We start from the raw sequence: 12294 nt of genomic DNA on the forward strand, positions 1-12294 counted from the left end.
AATAATTAAGGAGAGTTTTCATTTATTAATAGCTGAAGCATTCCCTCTCTTAGTGGCAATTGACTACTTCATGAAATAGCACAGGAAAAAAATGTGTCAGGTGAACAACTAAAACATAAGCTAAAGTCTTGTCCAACAGAAATATTTGCACTTGAATAGAACCCAGGTTCTTTGGAACCTCTGAGCCACTGTACAAATATTAGAATATTACTATGGCCTACTAGACTGTAAATCCCTAACGATAGGACCTATGTGTTATCCTGTAACTTCCACAGCTCCACAAAGAATGTAGGTTTTCAGTGAATGGAATATACTAGCTTATATTTATGTATTTATCTATTCATTTAATATCTGAATAGTGAGTGATTGCCTATCTGTTAGGTTCTGTGGTGGCTGAGCTTTTTTTAATTACACTTAATGGCAGCTCTTAGTAATAATAATAAAAACATATTCCTGTTTCCTTCCTCTTATTCCTGATTATTAGACTGAAATAATAGAAAATGTTTAGATCTTTAGATGATGGACATGTGTGTATACATATATACATACACACAATATATAAAAATATATAGTACTGTATATAACATGTACATCTTATATAATACTGCATATATACATATGTATAGTATTAATACAATACCTCTAATACTCCCTAGCATCCTGGTCCCTCCAACAAAATTCCAGCAGGGCTATGATACTGACAATGAGTGCTCTCCTCTGACAGTCACCTCAGTAATAGCTGCCTAGGATTAAAAGCACCAGGGTTTTTAAAGTGGTGGTTCTCAACATGTGGGTTGCAACCCTTTGGGGTTGAATGCCCCTTTCACAGGGGTGCCCTAAGACCATCAACATCAGGAAACACAGAGATTTACACTACAATTCATAGCAGTAGTAAAATTATGAATTAGCAATAAAAGTAATTTTATGTTTGGGGGTCACCACAGCATGACACAGTATTAAAGGGGCACAGCTTTAGGAAGTCTGAGAACCACTGCTTTAAAGCAAGGCCAAGCAGCAAGTGGCCCCTTGTGTTTTGTTGTTGTTTGGTTTGGTTTGGTTTTTTGAGACAGGGTTTCTCTGTGTAGCCTTGGCTGTCCTGGACGCACTCTATAGACCTCAAACTCACAGTCATCCACCCCCCTCTGCCTCCCAAGTGCTGGGATTAAAGGCGTGTGCCACCACCAGGCTGTGGCGCCTTGTTTTGACTACTCAACTTTTGGTTTTGACTGGATCAAATCTAATGGTCTTTCTTGCCTCCTTAAAGAATAAGCCATACTTGTTAACTATAACGGCAATAATACATTGGAATTCATAAGGAGTTCCATAGACACCCCACACACACAGAGGAGGGGTGTGTGTATGTGTGTGTGTGTGTGTGTGTGTGTGTGTCTGTGTATGTGCCTGTGTGTGTGTGTGTGTGTGTGTGTGTGTGTGTGTGTGTCCTCAAAGCACATTTACCAGGTGGGAGAAGTGAGCTTCAAAAGCACCGGCTGCTCTGCGGGTCCAAGGCATCACGTGGGACTTTGAGCTGAGCTCTGGCCTCTGGCAGGCTGCAGCCTAGTGCTTTCTCCTCAGCTACTCCCGCACATCTGTCAGGACTCAAGAGACCTGAGCAGACTGAGAACATGAACACAGGGCTCCACAAAAGGTTAGGCTATGAAACAGTAGACAGTGGTTATCAAAACTGTCAACAAAGCCCCTAGGGAGAGGGTTTCCTTTTTAATGAGATAAAACTGGCCAGATGTTCAGAAACAAAACAGGCAATAGATGGCATGAAACAGAATTGAATACAGACTTTAATTTGATGATCAACAGAAATTTGATATTCATGAATCCTCAAATGTCCTAATTTATAACTAGCCCACTCATTCTGTTTTCTTAAGAAATACTGGATGTTTCCCAAAGCAGTCCTTAAAGACAAAATGAGGGGAGAAAGCCGCACTGTACGATTTTTCTACTGCAGTCCTCCATAACATTAAAAAACAGATAAGGGAACTAAAATACTCTTTGCCTCAGAAAAAGAAAAAGAGAAAAAAAAGTAGAAATATATTTAGGTTCCTTTATTGACATTTAGCAAAGAATGCCCAATAGAGGAGAGCAGATAGACTTGGAAGCTGAAATCACCATTTGGTTTTTAAAATTGTTATTATGTGAAGCTGAATGAAGGACAGCATATTTGCTATTAACCTTTACGGTAAGGAAATTCAAAGTTAGTATAACAATAGATCTTCATTAAAAAAGGAACTCCAAGCCAAGCGGTGTGGGTGCTGGGGTACAAGCCATAAACCAGGTGTTTGTTTAAACAGGACAAGAAGCTAAAAGACCCCAGAAAACAGGCAAACAACAGGGAATTTCCAGTCTTGTTAGGAGGACCTCCTCTTATGTGACTGTAAATAGAAATTCTATTAACACAGGGTCCTAACCTGCCAACTTCGTTTAGCAAACTTTTTCTATTCGCTGCTACTAACGGGAAGTTCTTCTAATCTTTCAATGGCCAAGGGGGGGGGGGGGGGGGGGGGGGGGGGGGGGGGGGGGGGGGGGGGGGAAGCCTTCCTTCATTCAAGAATTTACAGTGCGCAGGCTTGCCTCCACCCGTTCAATCCGCCAGGAAATTTGGTTTTGCTTTTTCAGTTTTACTTACTGTCACATCTGATTCAGCAACCGTGTTCATCAGTTTTACTAACAGCTGTGTCCTGACTGACTCCAACACTGTTTAGCCAACAGTGTTCACGTTTGTTGAATGGATGAATGGTTCTATGATTGATGGTTCCTTACATAAGGATCCATCCAAGGACTTTTGACTTCTTAACCCTTCTAAACTTGAAGACTCCCACCTTCAGTCACCTGCCACTTCACACGTGTAAACAACCGCATGTGCAAGGTGAAGAGCTATGTATGCTACAACGTGGTTGACATCAGCTATCTCCAATATTTCTGCAAGACTCACAGCAAGAAGCAGTAAACCATAAGGCGCCATGAGGACTCAATTAAGCCTATAGCCACATGCTGAGCACTCTGTTTTGTAAACTAATTACTTCTCTACTGAAATCGGTTCTTTCGGAGGCATTCCCAGAAAATAACCGCCATAGACAAATTGGGCTGGGGAAGCTGTGACAGCCACCGAGTTGCCCCATGAACCTGTTGTCCTTTTCTCAAGGAGTGGATTCAATTTCTATTTAAAGAGACACACCACTTTCCTTCATGAACAAGGGACAGGAGGAAAAAAAAAAAAGAAAAGAAAAGATCCCCAATCCCCAAACCTGCGTTGGGAGAGAGAGAATCCCTGCTTAAAGGTTCAGAGCTTGCAATTGTCAAAACGTTTGCTGAGGAACTGATAGCACCCTAGGTCTGGAGCGGGGTCACGGGCAGGAATTGGGGCTATCGGCCTTGCAGTTCCGGGCCAAGGTGGGGATCCCGTGAGGGCAGCAAAGGGCGGAAGAGTAGCCGGCGTGGCCCCGCCCCGAGCACGGGGGTCCAGGGTCCCCTGGCACCTCCTAACTTTGGCGGCCTCGCTCTGCCCCACGCACGGGTCCACGAGCCTCGGACTCAGGCAGCCAACTCCCGAGCTCAGCGTGACCCTGGCTCCGTCGGGGACCGGGCGCACAGCCTACTGGGGACCCCCCCCCCGGGCTTCAGGGCTCCCGACCGCTGGGGGGTGCCGCCCCTCCCCCCGACACACCACGGCCAACGGCGGCCCCCCGCGGCTCCCGCCCGCGCCCTCCACCCGGCCCTCGCCACACCCCGTGGCCCGGGCCGGACCCTCGGCGGGCTGGCCGGGCGCTCGGCGGGCGGCGCGCCCCAGGAGAGCCCCCGGCGCGGGCATGCGGCCTAGTCGGGGGTTACATAACGGGGCCGGGCCCCTCCAGAGCGGCGCCCCGGGACTCGCTGGCCCACGCCGGGCGCCGCCGCTCACCTGCCGTAGATACCCTCGGTGATCCGGTTCCGCTTCAGGGGGCGGCGGAGCTTACTGCAGTCGGCGTTCCGCCGCTTCATCCTCCCGCTGGGGGGCCGGTGCCCGCGCCGCGCCGCCGCAGCCGCCTCTCACCTCAGCCGCCGCCACCCGCCCGCCCCGCGTCGGGCCTGGATTCTACCCCTGCGGCCGGTCACACAGACATGGAGCCAGCACCGGGGGGGAGGGAGCAGGGGAGGGGGGCCGGGAGGGGGGGCGCCGAGCCTCCTCCGCCTTCGGAAACAAAGAAATGACAATTCCGGGGCCCGCCCGCCCCGCACCAGCCAGCCGTCCGCCCCGCCTCCTCTACTCGGATGGACTGCCTGCGGAACCAATCGAAGGCGCCGCCGCGCCGCGCACGGCCAATCCTGGGTCCCGCTGAGGCAACACGGACTCTTGGGCCCGCCTCTTTGAAGGACAGAAGGACACACCAATCAGGATAGGGCCCAGACGCGTGGCTGGGCCTATCAGAAAAGAGCTAAATAGAGGCTTATAAATAGGCCCTATAAATATAACATCCTATATTATGCCTTGTCGCGAAGGTGCGCTTCGCGGTTATTGGGCCGCGTCCCGCCGTGGGAAGGCCCACGTCGCAGTACACCGTGTGGTGCGGCGCCGCAGGCTCCCGCCTGGCGTGTAAGAACCGAAACGGCGTGGTGTGCTGCGTGGGGGTGGGGGGGACCTTGCGCTGACATGTGCTTCAGTCTGCCGCGTCCTTATGTAAGAGGGCGTCCCGGGAACGGCGCCACGGCCCCTCCTGCGGGCGCCCGAGCATGCAGCCATGCCGGCCGCGCTAGCCGGGGTACGAATGACAAAGCAAACCCCACACACATACAGACACACACACACACACACACACACACACCCTGCCAGCTTCCCGCGACGTGGTGACAGCGCGCCGACCAATCCAAGGGGGTGGGGCGGGGCCTGTGCCGTCCCGCCCCCTTAGGTTGCGTCGGGAGGGGCGGGGTCTCCGGTGCGCGCGACGTCGCGCGGGGCTGGCGGGGGGAGCGGGGGCGTGTGCGAGCGGCGTGGCGGGACTCCACGTCTGCAGGTTCCCCAGTGCCGAGGCTTCCGCGGGCGCCTCCTGGCTTCGGAGGCTGTCTGATCTGCTTCGCGTCCACCCTGCCCCTTCAGTCCACTACGTCTTTGGCTTATAGGCGAGGACCAAACGGCAAGGAACGGGGGAGATGCTCAGCGGGTAAAGGCCATTTGCTGCCCAAGTCTGATGGCCGAGTTCGAATCCCGGAATCCACCTGGTGGCCTGACAGAACTGACTCCTACAAGTTGCCATCTGACCTCTCACAGGCACGCCCACAAACACACTTACTAAAACAAACAAAAACACCAAAGAAAACCGGGCAACGTGGCTTTGATCCTAGCGCTCCGGAGGCAGAAGCAGGTGGATCTCTAAGTTCAAGGCCAGCCAGGGCTGTTACACAGAGAAATCCTGTCTTGAAAAACTAAAACGAACAGGTCGTGGTGGCGCACGCCTTTAATCCCAGCACTCAGGAGGCAAAGGCAGGCAGATTGCTTTCAGTTCGAGGCCATCCTGGTCTACAAAGCGAGTCCGGGACACCCAAGGCTAACACAGAGAGACCATGTCTCAAAAAGAACAAAAGAAAGAAAAACTAAAATGACAAATATAAATAAAAACAGATTTTAAAAAGCGGGGGGGGGGGGGCGGCGGCTGCAGAGTTTGGCTTAGTGGTTAAGAGAGCTTGTAAGAAGTTTTTCAAGAGCCTGGAGAGATGGTTCAGTGGTTAAGAGTACTGACTGCTCTTCCAAAGGTCCTCGGTTCAATTCACAACACCCACAACTGTCTATAACTCTTAAGTTCGGACACTGTCCGACATAAGACAAGAGTAAAAACTTTTTTTTTAATTAAAAAAAAAAGTTGTTTGATTCCCAGCACCCACATTGGAGGCTCACCACCTCCTCAAGCACCAGCCCGTGTGGTGAAGACACACGTGAAGGCGAAAGAAATCTTTAAAAAAAAAAAAGAAAAAAAAAATTAAAAACTAGGGATGTGTAGAAGAGTAGTCGGAAGGAGCAAAGCACTGATGTGTCAGGACTACTGGTACTAGCATTTTATTGTAAGTCTTCCACAGTTTTTTGCATAGCTGATATTATTACGATAAATTTAGGATACTAAACATTCAATGCCATATCTTGGTCTTCAGTTTATGTATGTTATAAACCTTTGTGAACGGTTCCTATAAAGGCTGCAGAATGTCCTAGCAAGTGGTCCTTACCCCCTCAGTAACTGAAGTCCTTAGACAACTAAGCACACTTTTTCTTTTATAACATTTCCAGTAACTAAATGCCATCCTGGTTTGCCGTGGGACTACAGTGCACGCCTCCTGGCCAGTGGTCACCCATCTTAGTCAACACCGCTCCAAAGCTCTGACCTCCTACCAGTGCCTTCAAAGATCCCCCCCGCCCCAGAACCTGGAAGGGAGAACCCCATGTTGATGGCACCCAGAGTTTTACCGTGGGAAATTACTCTCTTCTTGCAGACCGCCCAGGCAAGCAAGCCTTTTCTTCTCTGGTTTGGGGCTTTGGGGATTTTGTTTTTCGAGACAGGGTTGCACTGTGTAGCCCTGGCTGTCCTGGAACTCCACTCGAGCTGTAGGCCAAGATCACAGAGATCCGCCTGCCTCTGCCTCCGCTGTGCTGGAATTAAAGGTGTGTTCTATTTTATTTAACCCAGCTACAGCTTGACCTTCCTCCTCCCCTTGCTCTCCCACTGGCAGCAGCTCTGGCAGTGCGTTTGAAGTGTCCTGTCGACTGAAGTGTGTCTGTCCACCATGCGGGAAGCTCCTTGGGGATCAGACCCGTACCCTCTGGAGATGCAGTTTTGAGCAAATGGCAAGGATCCCTGCTGTTAAAGACCAAGGTTGAAATTCCAGCTTGGCCACTTGCTAGCTTGGGCAAGTTCCTGAGCCGCTCACAGCCTCTGATTACACTCAGACCTGTGTTAGGATGAAGGATAATGGGCATCCAGCTGTCACTGAAACAAGTTACTGCTCCCCTCCCCCCCCTCCCTCTCTCTCTCCTTCTTCTCTCTCTCTTTTCTCTCCCTCCCTCCCTCTCTCTCTCCCTCCCTCTCTCTCTTTCTCTCTCTCTCTCCCCCCTTTCTTCCTCTCTCTCCCCAGCCCTTTCTGTTCTTTGCTTTGCTTGTTTTTTGTTTTGTTTTGGGCCCTGGGGGTTGAGACAAGGCCTCACTATGTACCCTAGGCTGGCCTTGAACTTTCCACATACTGCTTTGTCTCAGCCTCCAACATGCCAGTATTATAAGAATGAGCCACTACACTCGGGTCTGCTCTTTGTTTTATTTTCTTCCCCCTTTGGAGACAAAGCCTCACTATGTAGCCCAGGCTGGCCTCTGGACTGCTGATTTCCGGCCTCAACCTCCCAAGTGCCGGCATTGCGGGTGTGCACCACCATGCCTAGCTCTAGTAACCCCTCTTCACACTGGTTTTGCCTCTCTCACCTCTACTCCAACATGGTATTACTGGATGGCCGGGACGAGAAACTCTCAGCTCCAGGTTTGCCCAGGTTTGTCCATCACTCAGAAAGAAAAAACAAAAACAAAAAACAGATTGTCTGGAGTAGCCAAGACTTCCCCTGCAGACTGGTCCACAGAGGAAGTCTAGGCACTTGGAGACATGAACACATTGGTGAGAACAGACGCTTGCTTACGTCCTGGTTGTAGACGCTATGGCCACTCCAAACCTGAGCATCCTTCCTTCCTATGACTAGAAGGTTCTAGACTTGGAGACCCAGAAAATACACTCCCCTTCTGCTCAGCTTGTCTGCTTGGATGGATCCCACCGTAGAATAGACAGGTGAGCAAGTCAGGGAACAACAACACTGCCCTGGGGACACATGCCAGGTCTCTGTAGCTCACAGTCTAGTCGGCTACCAGGTTCCTAGTAAGGACAGTCTATAGGTGCCGGAATTGTGCAGGGAAAGGCGCGCTGTTGCTAAGAGAAGTAGTAGGGAGTGGCCAAGAGTTACTGTGGAGATCTTAAACCAAGCAGGAGGAAAGGTTGGAGAGACAGGGTGATGGCTGAGAGGCATCGGTCAGATGGCCTGGAAGAGTGGGTTTCCAGCCTGAAGTCAGCTGAGCAGGTGTGAGGCTGTTCTACAGGGCCACTCATGGCTGTCTTTAGCCACCAGACTACAGACAATAGTAGACCCCAAGAAACTGGAATCCCCCAGGAATAATAGGCGGCGACAAGAAAAGCCTGAGGCCAGGGCAGCCAGAATGGCTTCAGGGAAGGTTTACAACCTCACAGACCACCTTGCAGAAGAGCCAGGCCTGACACAATCCTGGCACAGTGATGGGCAGGACTGCACCTTGACCCAGACTGTGTACGCCCTGCACACCTCTGGCTCTCTGCTGAATGTGAGCCTGTGGAGGGAATCACTGGATAGCTTTGTCTCTTTTCTCAGTGTGGCCAGATAAATAAAGCTTTCCCCTGGTTTTCTCCATTACTGTTTCTGCCTAATTGATTTATCAAGGACAGGTGGCCCAACTAGCTTGTTGAGTTTACCATGGCCTGGGCTATGAACTCCAGGGACACTCCTTATTCGGATGACAACTCAGTGTCCTTGAGTCACCTGTCTACTCTGTGCCAGAACCCTCCCTGCAGCCACTTCTAGCTAGCCTGGTGTCTAGAATAGTCACATCAGCTCCATTTTACAGAAGACTGAGCCTCCTAGCTCATAGAGTAGAGCAGATAGCTATGCACCAGCCCACAGGGGACAGACACATACTCCTGTGCCTGCCACAGCTGCTGGCAGCCAGTTAGTGGGTGCCATTGTCTGGGATGAGAAGATAAGAGTGGTTTTGTTTTGTTTTGTTTATATTTTATTTATTATGTATGAATGCTCTACCTGCATGTACATCTGCATGCTGGAAGAGGGTACCAGGTCTCATTATAGATGGTTGTGAGCCACCATGTAGTTGCTGGTAATTGAACTCAGGATCTCTGGAAGAGAAGCCAGTGCTCTTAACCTCTGAGCCATCTCTCCAGCCTCAAGAATAGTATTTTTTTTATTAGGTATTATTTGTTGGGGAGGGGACAGTGCGCATGCACGCATGTGTAAGCGTGGTTCTCTCCTCCCATCATATACGTTATAGTGGACTCAGGTTGTCAGACTTGGTGGTAAGTGTCTTTACCCACAGAGCCATCTTGTCAACCCAAGAGAATGGTCTTCTTGCCAAAAGCTTAGGGACAGGTTGGAAGGGGACCATTTTCTCCAAATCTTTCCTTTATGCTTCTCAGACCAACACGTCTATCCTTACCCATAGTCACTGAGTCCCTTGGGCGCTAGCCAAGTGTCCTCCCCACCCCCAAGCCCTGAGATAGCCTCTTGAGATCCAGAGGGCACAGAAGTAAGCTGACCTATGACAGCCTCTTTTCAGAACTGGCCTCACCCCTATACCCTTGCTCTACCACCCATCTGGAAGCAGAGGAGACCAGCAATGGCCATCTTACAGATGGTTTGCTTTCACTTAGAAGGGTGGGGGCGGGGTTGTAGCTTAGAGGGTAGAGCGCTTGCTCACCTGACACATACAAAGCCCTAGGTTCCACTACTACCCTCCCTAAGCCAGGCATTCTGATGTGCGCATATCGCAACAGTGGGTAATGGAAAGAGGATCAAAGGTTCAAAGTCAGCCTGGACTACAAGAGTCCACCACCAGAGCATGGCACCTTATTTGGCTCCTAAAGCAACAGGGACAGTAGTTAGGTAACTTGGGAGGCAGAAATACAGACCTCACAGCACGTGTCTCCTGTCAGGTTCCTAGAGCTGGGGCCACCCCAGCTATTGATTAGCTGTGCAACTTTGGCGGTGACGTCATCTCTTTTAGCAGCCCGTTTCCCCATCAGTAAAGCAGGAGTGACGATGCCTGCACTCAGAGGCTTGGAGGAAAGATTAAGTGAAAGAAACCATGTAAAGTCAGGCAGTGGTGGCAAATGGGAGGCAGAGGCAGGCAGATCTTAAGTTTGAGGCCAGGCTGGTCTACTGAGCGAGTTCCAGCACAGCCAGGACTACACAGAGAAACCCTGTCTGGGCATGGCGAGGGATGCTTTTAAAAGCAAGCATTTAAATGCAGCCAGGTTAACTGTATAACTGAGCAGCTGAAGCAGGTGGGAGCTTCATTTATGGGGTAAGGCTTACTTACGTGTTCATTTGTGTGTGGTATGTGGTTCATATGTGCAGGTATGTGTACGGCGGACAGAGGAGGGTGTTGGGTGTGTCCAGCTCTGTCACTTTTTTGCACTATTCCCTTGAGACAGGGTCTCTCAATGAACTTAGAACTAAGCTGGCTGCCAGCAAACTCCAGGGATGATCCTGTCTTCCTGCCCTGCAGCACCGCTATTATAAGCCCAAGAGGCCATGCCTGGCTTTTTGAGTGGATGGTGGGGATTTGAACTCCAGTCTTCGTGCCTGCACAGCAAGTGCCCTTACTCCCAGAGCTATCTCCCCAGCCCGCAATAGGGTAGATTTAAGTTGTGTGACTCTAAAATTTTCATGTTTTGAGAAATCAGGACATTGGTCCATCCCTTCTGTGAGAGTATTGGTTTTTTTTTTGGGGGGGGGGTTGTTTTGGGTTTTTTTGTTTTTGTTTTTAAAGATTTATTTATTTAGTAGGTATAGTGTGTTCTAGCTGCATGTGTGCCTGCAAGCCGGAAGAGGGCACCCGATCTCATTATAGATGGCTGTGAGCCACCATGTGGCTGCTGGGAATTGAACTCAGGACCTCTGGAAGAGCAATCAGTGCTCTTAACCACTGAGCCATCTCTCCAGACCCTGTGAGAGTATTGTTAACTTGATAAGATCCAGAATCACTTAGGCTGACTCTTGCCTTGGGGGGCGGAGGGGAGGGGATCTTATCTCTTTCTTTTTTCTTTTTTTTTTTCGAGACAGGGTTTCTCTGTGTAGCCTTGGCCATCCTGGACTCACTTTGTAGACCAGGCTGGCCTCGAACTCACAGTGATCCGCCTGCCTCTGCCTCCCGAGTGCTGGGATTAAAGGCGTGCGCCACCATGCCCGGTTTTTTCTTTCTTTCTTTCTTTCTTTTTTTTTTGGTGGGGATCTTATCTCTATTATGTAACTTGACTGGAGAAAATGCATCTTTTTTTTTTTTTTTTTTTTTTTTTTGCAACAAACACAGGGTCCTGTATTACAAGCTCAGAGCTTCAGATCACAATCCTTCCTGACGCAGCAGGTTAGGGAGAGTGATACTGGAGCTTCAAGGGCAATGGGTTTATATGGAAAAACTGTAATTAGGGGTGGGGGTCACAGGGAAACAAGGACAAAACCATAAGGAGAGTCGTGAGTCTCGGGAATGCAGTCCTTTAGGCAGGCTGGGTGGGGTAAGAAGACGCATCTTAATGGTGGTGGACAGGGCAGTGTAAGTGAGGAAAGTGAGCTCGAAAGACTACCCAGCATGCATTGCTCTGTTCTAACTGCAGACACAATGTGACCAGCTGCTCCAAGCTGCCATTGCCTTCCCTATCAGGATGAACTGTACCTTGAATTGTGCACCAAAATTTCCTCTCTCCCCTAAGATATTTTTGGCAGAGAGGTTTTGTTTGTTTGTTTCTTTGTTTGTTGGGTTTTTTGTTTTTTTTTTTGTTGTTGTTGTTTTGTTTTTTTTTTTTTTGTTTTTCGAGACAGGGTTTCTCTGTGTAACAGTCCTGGCTGTTCTGGAACTCTCTGTAGACCAGGCTGGTCTCGAACTCACAGAAATCCTCCTGCCTCTGCCTGCTAAGTGCTGGGACTAAAGGTGTGCGCCACCACCACCCTGCTTCGCAGGGAATTCTACCACAGCAACAATAAAAGAAACCAAGACATGACACAGCCAGGTAGGTGGTGGTGATGTTTGTGAGAGATCTAAGGGACGCAGAATTTATCGGTCATCTATAGCTGTGTAACGACCATCCCCAACTTAAATGCCTTAAAAAAGTGAGGTGTCAAACCAGGTGGTGGTAGCACTTAGCAGAGGCAAAGGCAGGTGGATCAATGTGAGTTCAAGGCCAGCCTGGTCTACAAAGGGAGTCCGGGACACAGCCAAGGCTAACACAGAGAAACCCTGTCTCAAAACAAACAAACAAACAAACAAAAAAAACCAAAAATAAATAAATAAATAAAACAAAAACAAAACAAAATAAAATAAAAAACTGAGCATGGTAGGAACTCCCAACAGGAATCCAGCCAGGACTGGTTGAAAGAACAACCACGTTGAATAAATGTGTGGTCTCTTCTTCCCATGAGATCCCTCTACTCCATGTTAGGCCAACCCAGCTGGCCCTGCAGCTTGAGAT

At 49.6% G+C, this 12294-nt stretch overlaps 1 protein-coding gene across 1 annotated transcript in view; it reads right to left on the reverse strand.

Annotated features, from left to right (window-relative positions):
- Maco1 (macoilin 1) overlaps nt 1-4077 on the reverse strand; it is a 61047-nt gene extending 56970 nt beyond the window's left edge. The window contains exon 1 of the mRNA XM_051172084.1: nt 3914-4077. Coding sequence (XP_051028041.1) covers nt 3914-3993 — 80 coding nt within the window. The 5' untranslated portion in view covers nt 3994-4077. The remainder of the gene's footprint in view (nt 1-3913) is intronic.
- Nucleotides 4078-12294: the final 8217 nt, after the last annotated feature.

The sequence above is a fragment of the Acomys russatus genome, chromosome 29 (assembly GCF_903995435.1).
Source record: "Acomys russatus chromosome 29, mAcoRus1.1, whole genome shotgun sequence".
Taxonomy (NCBI): Eukaryota; Metazoa; Chordata; class Mammalia; order Rodentia; family Muridae; genus Acomys; species Acomys russatus.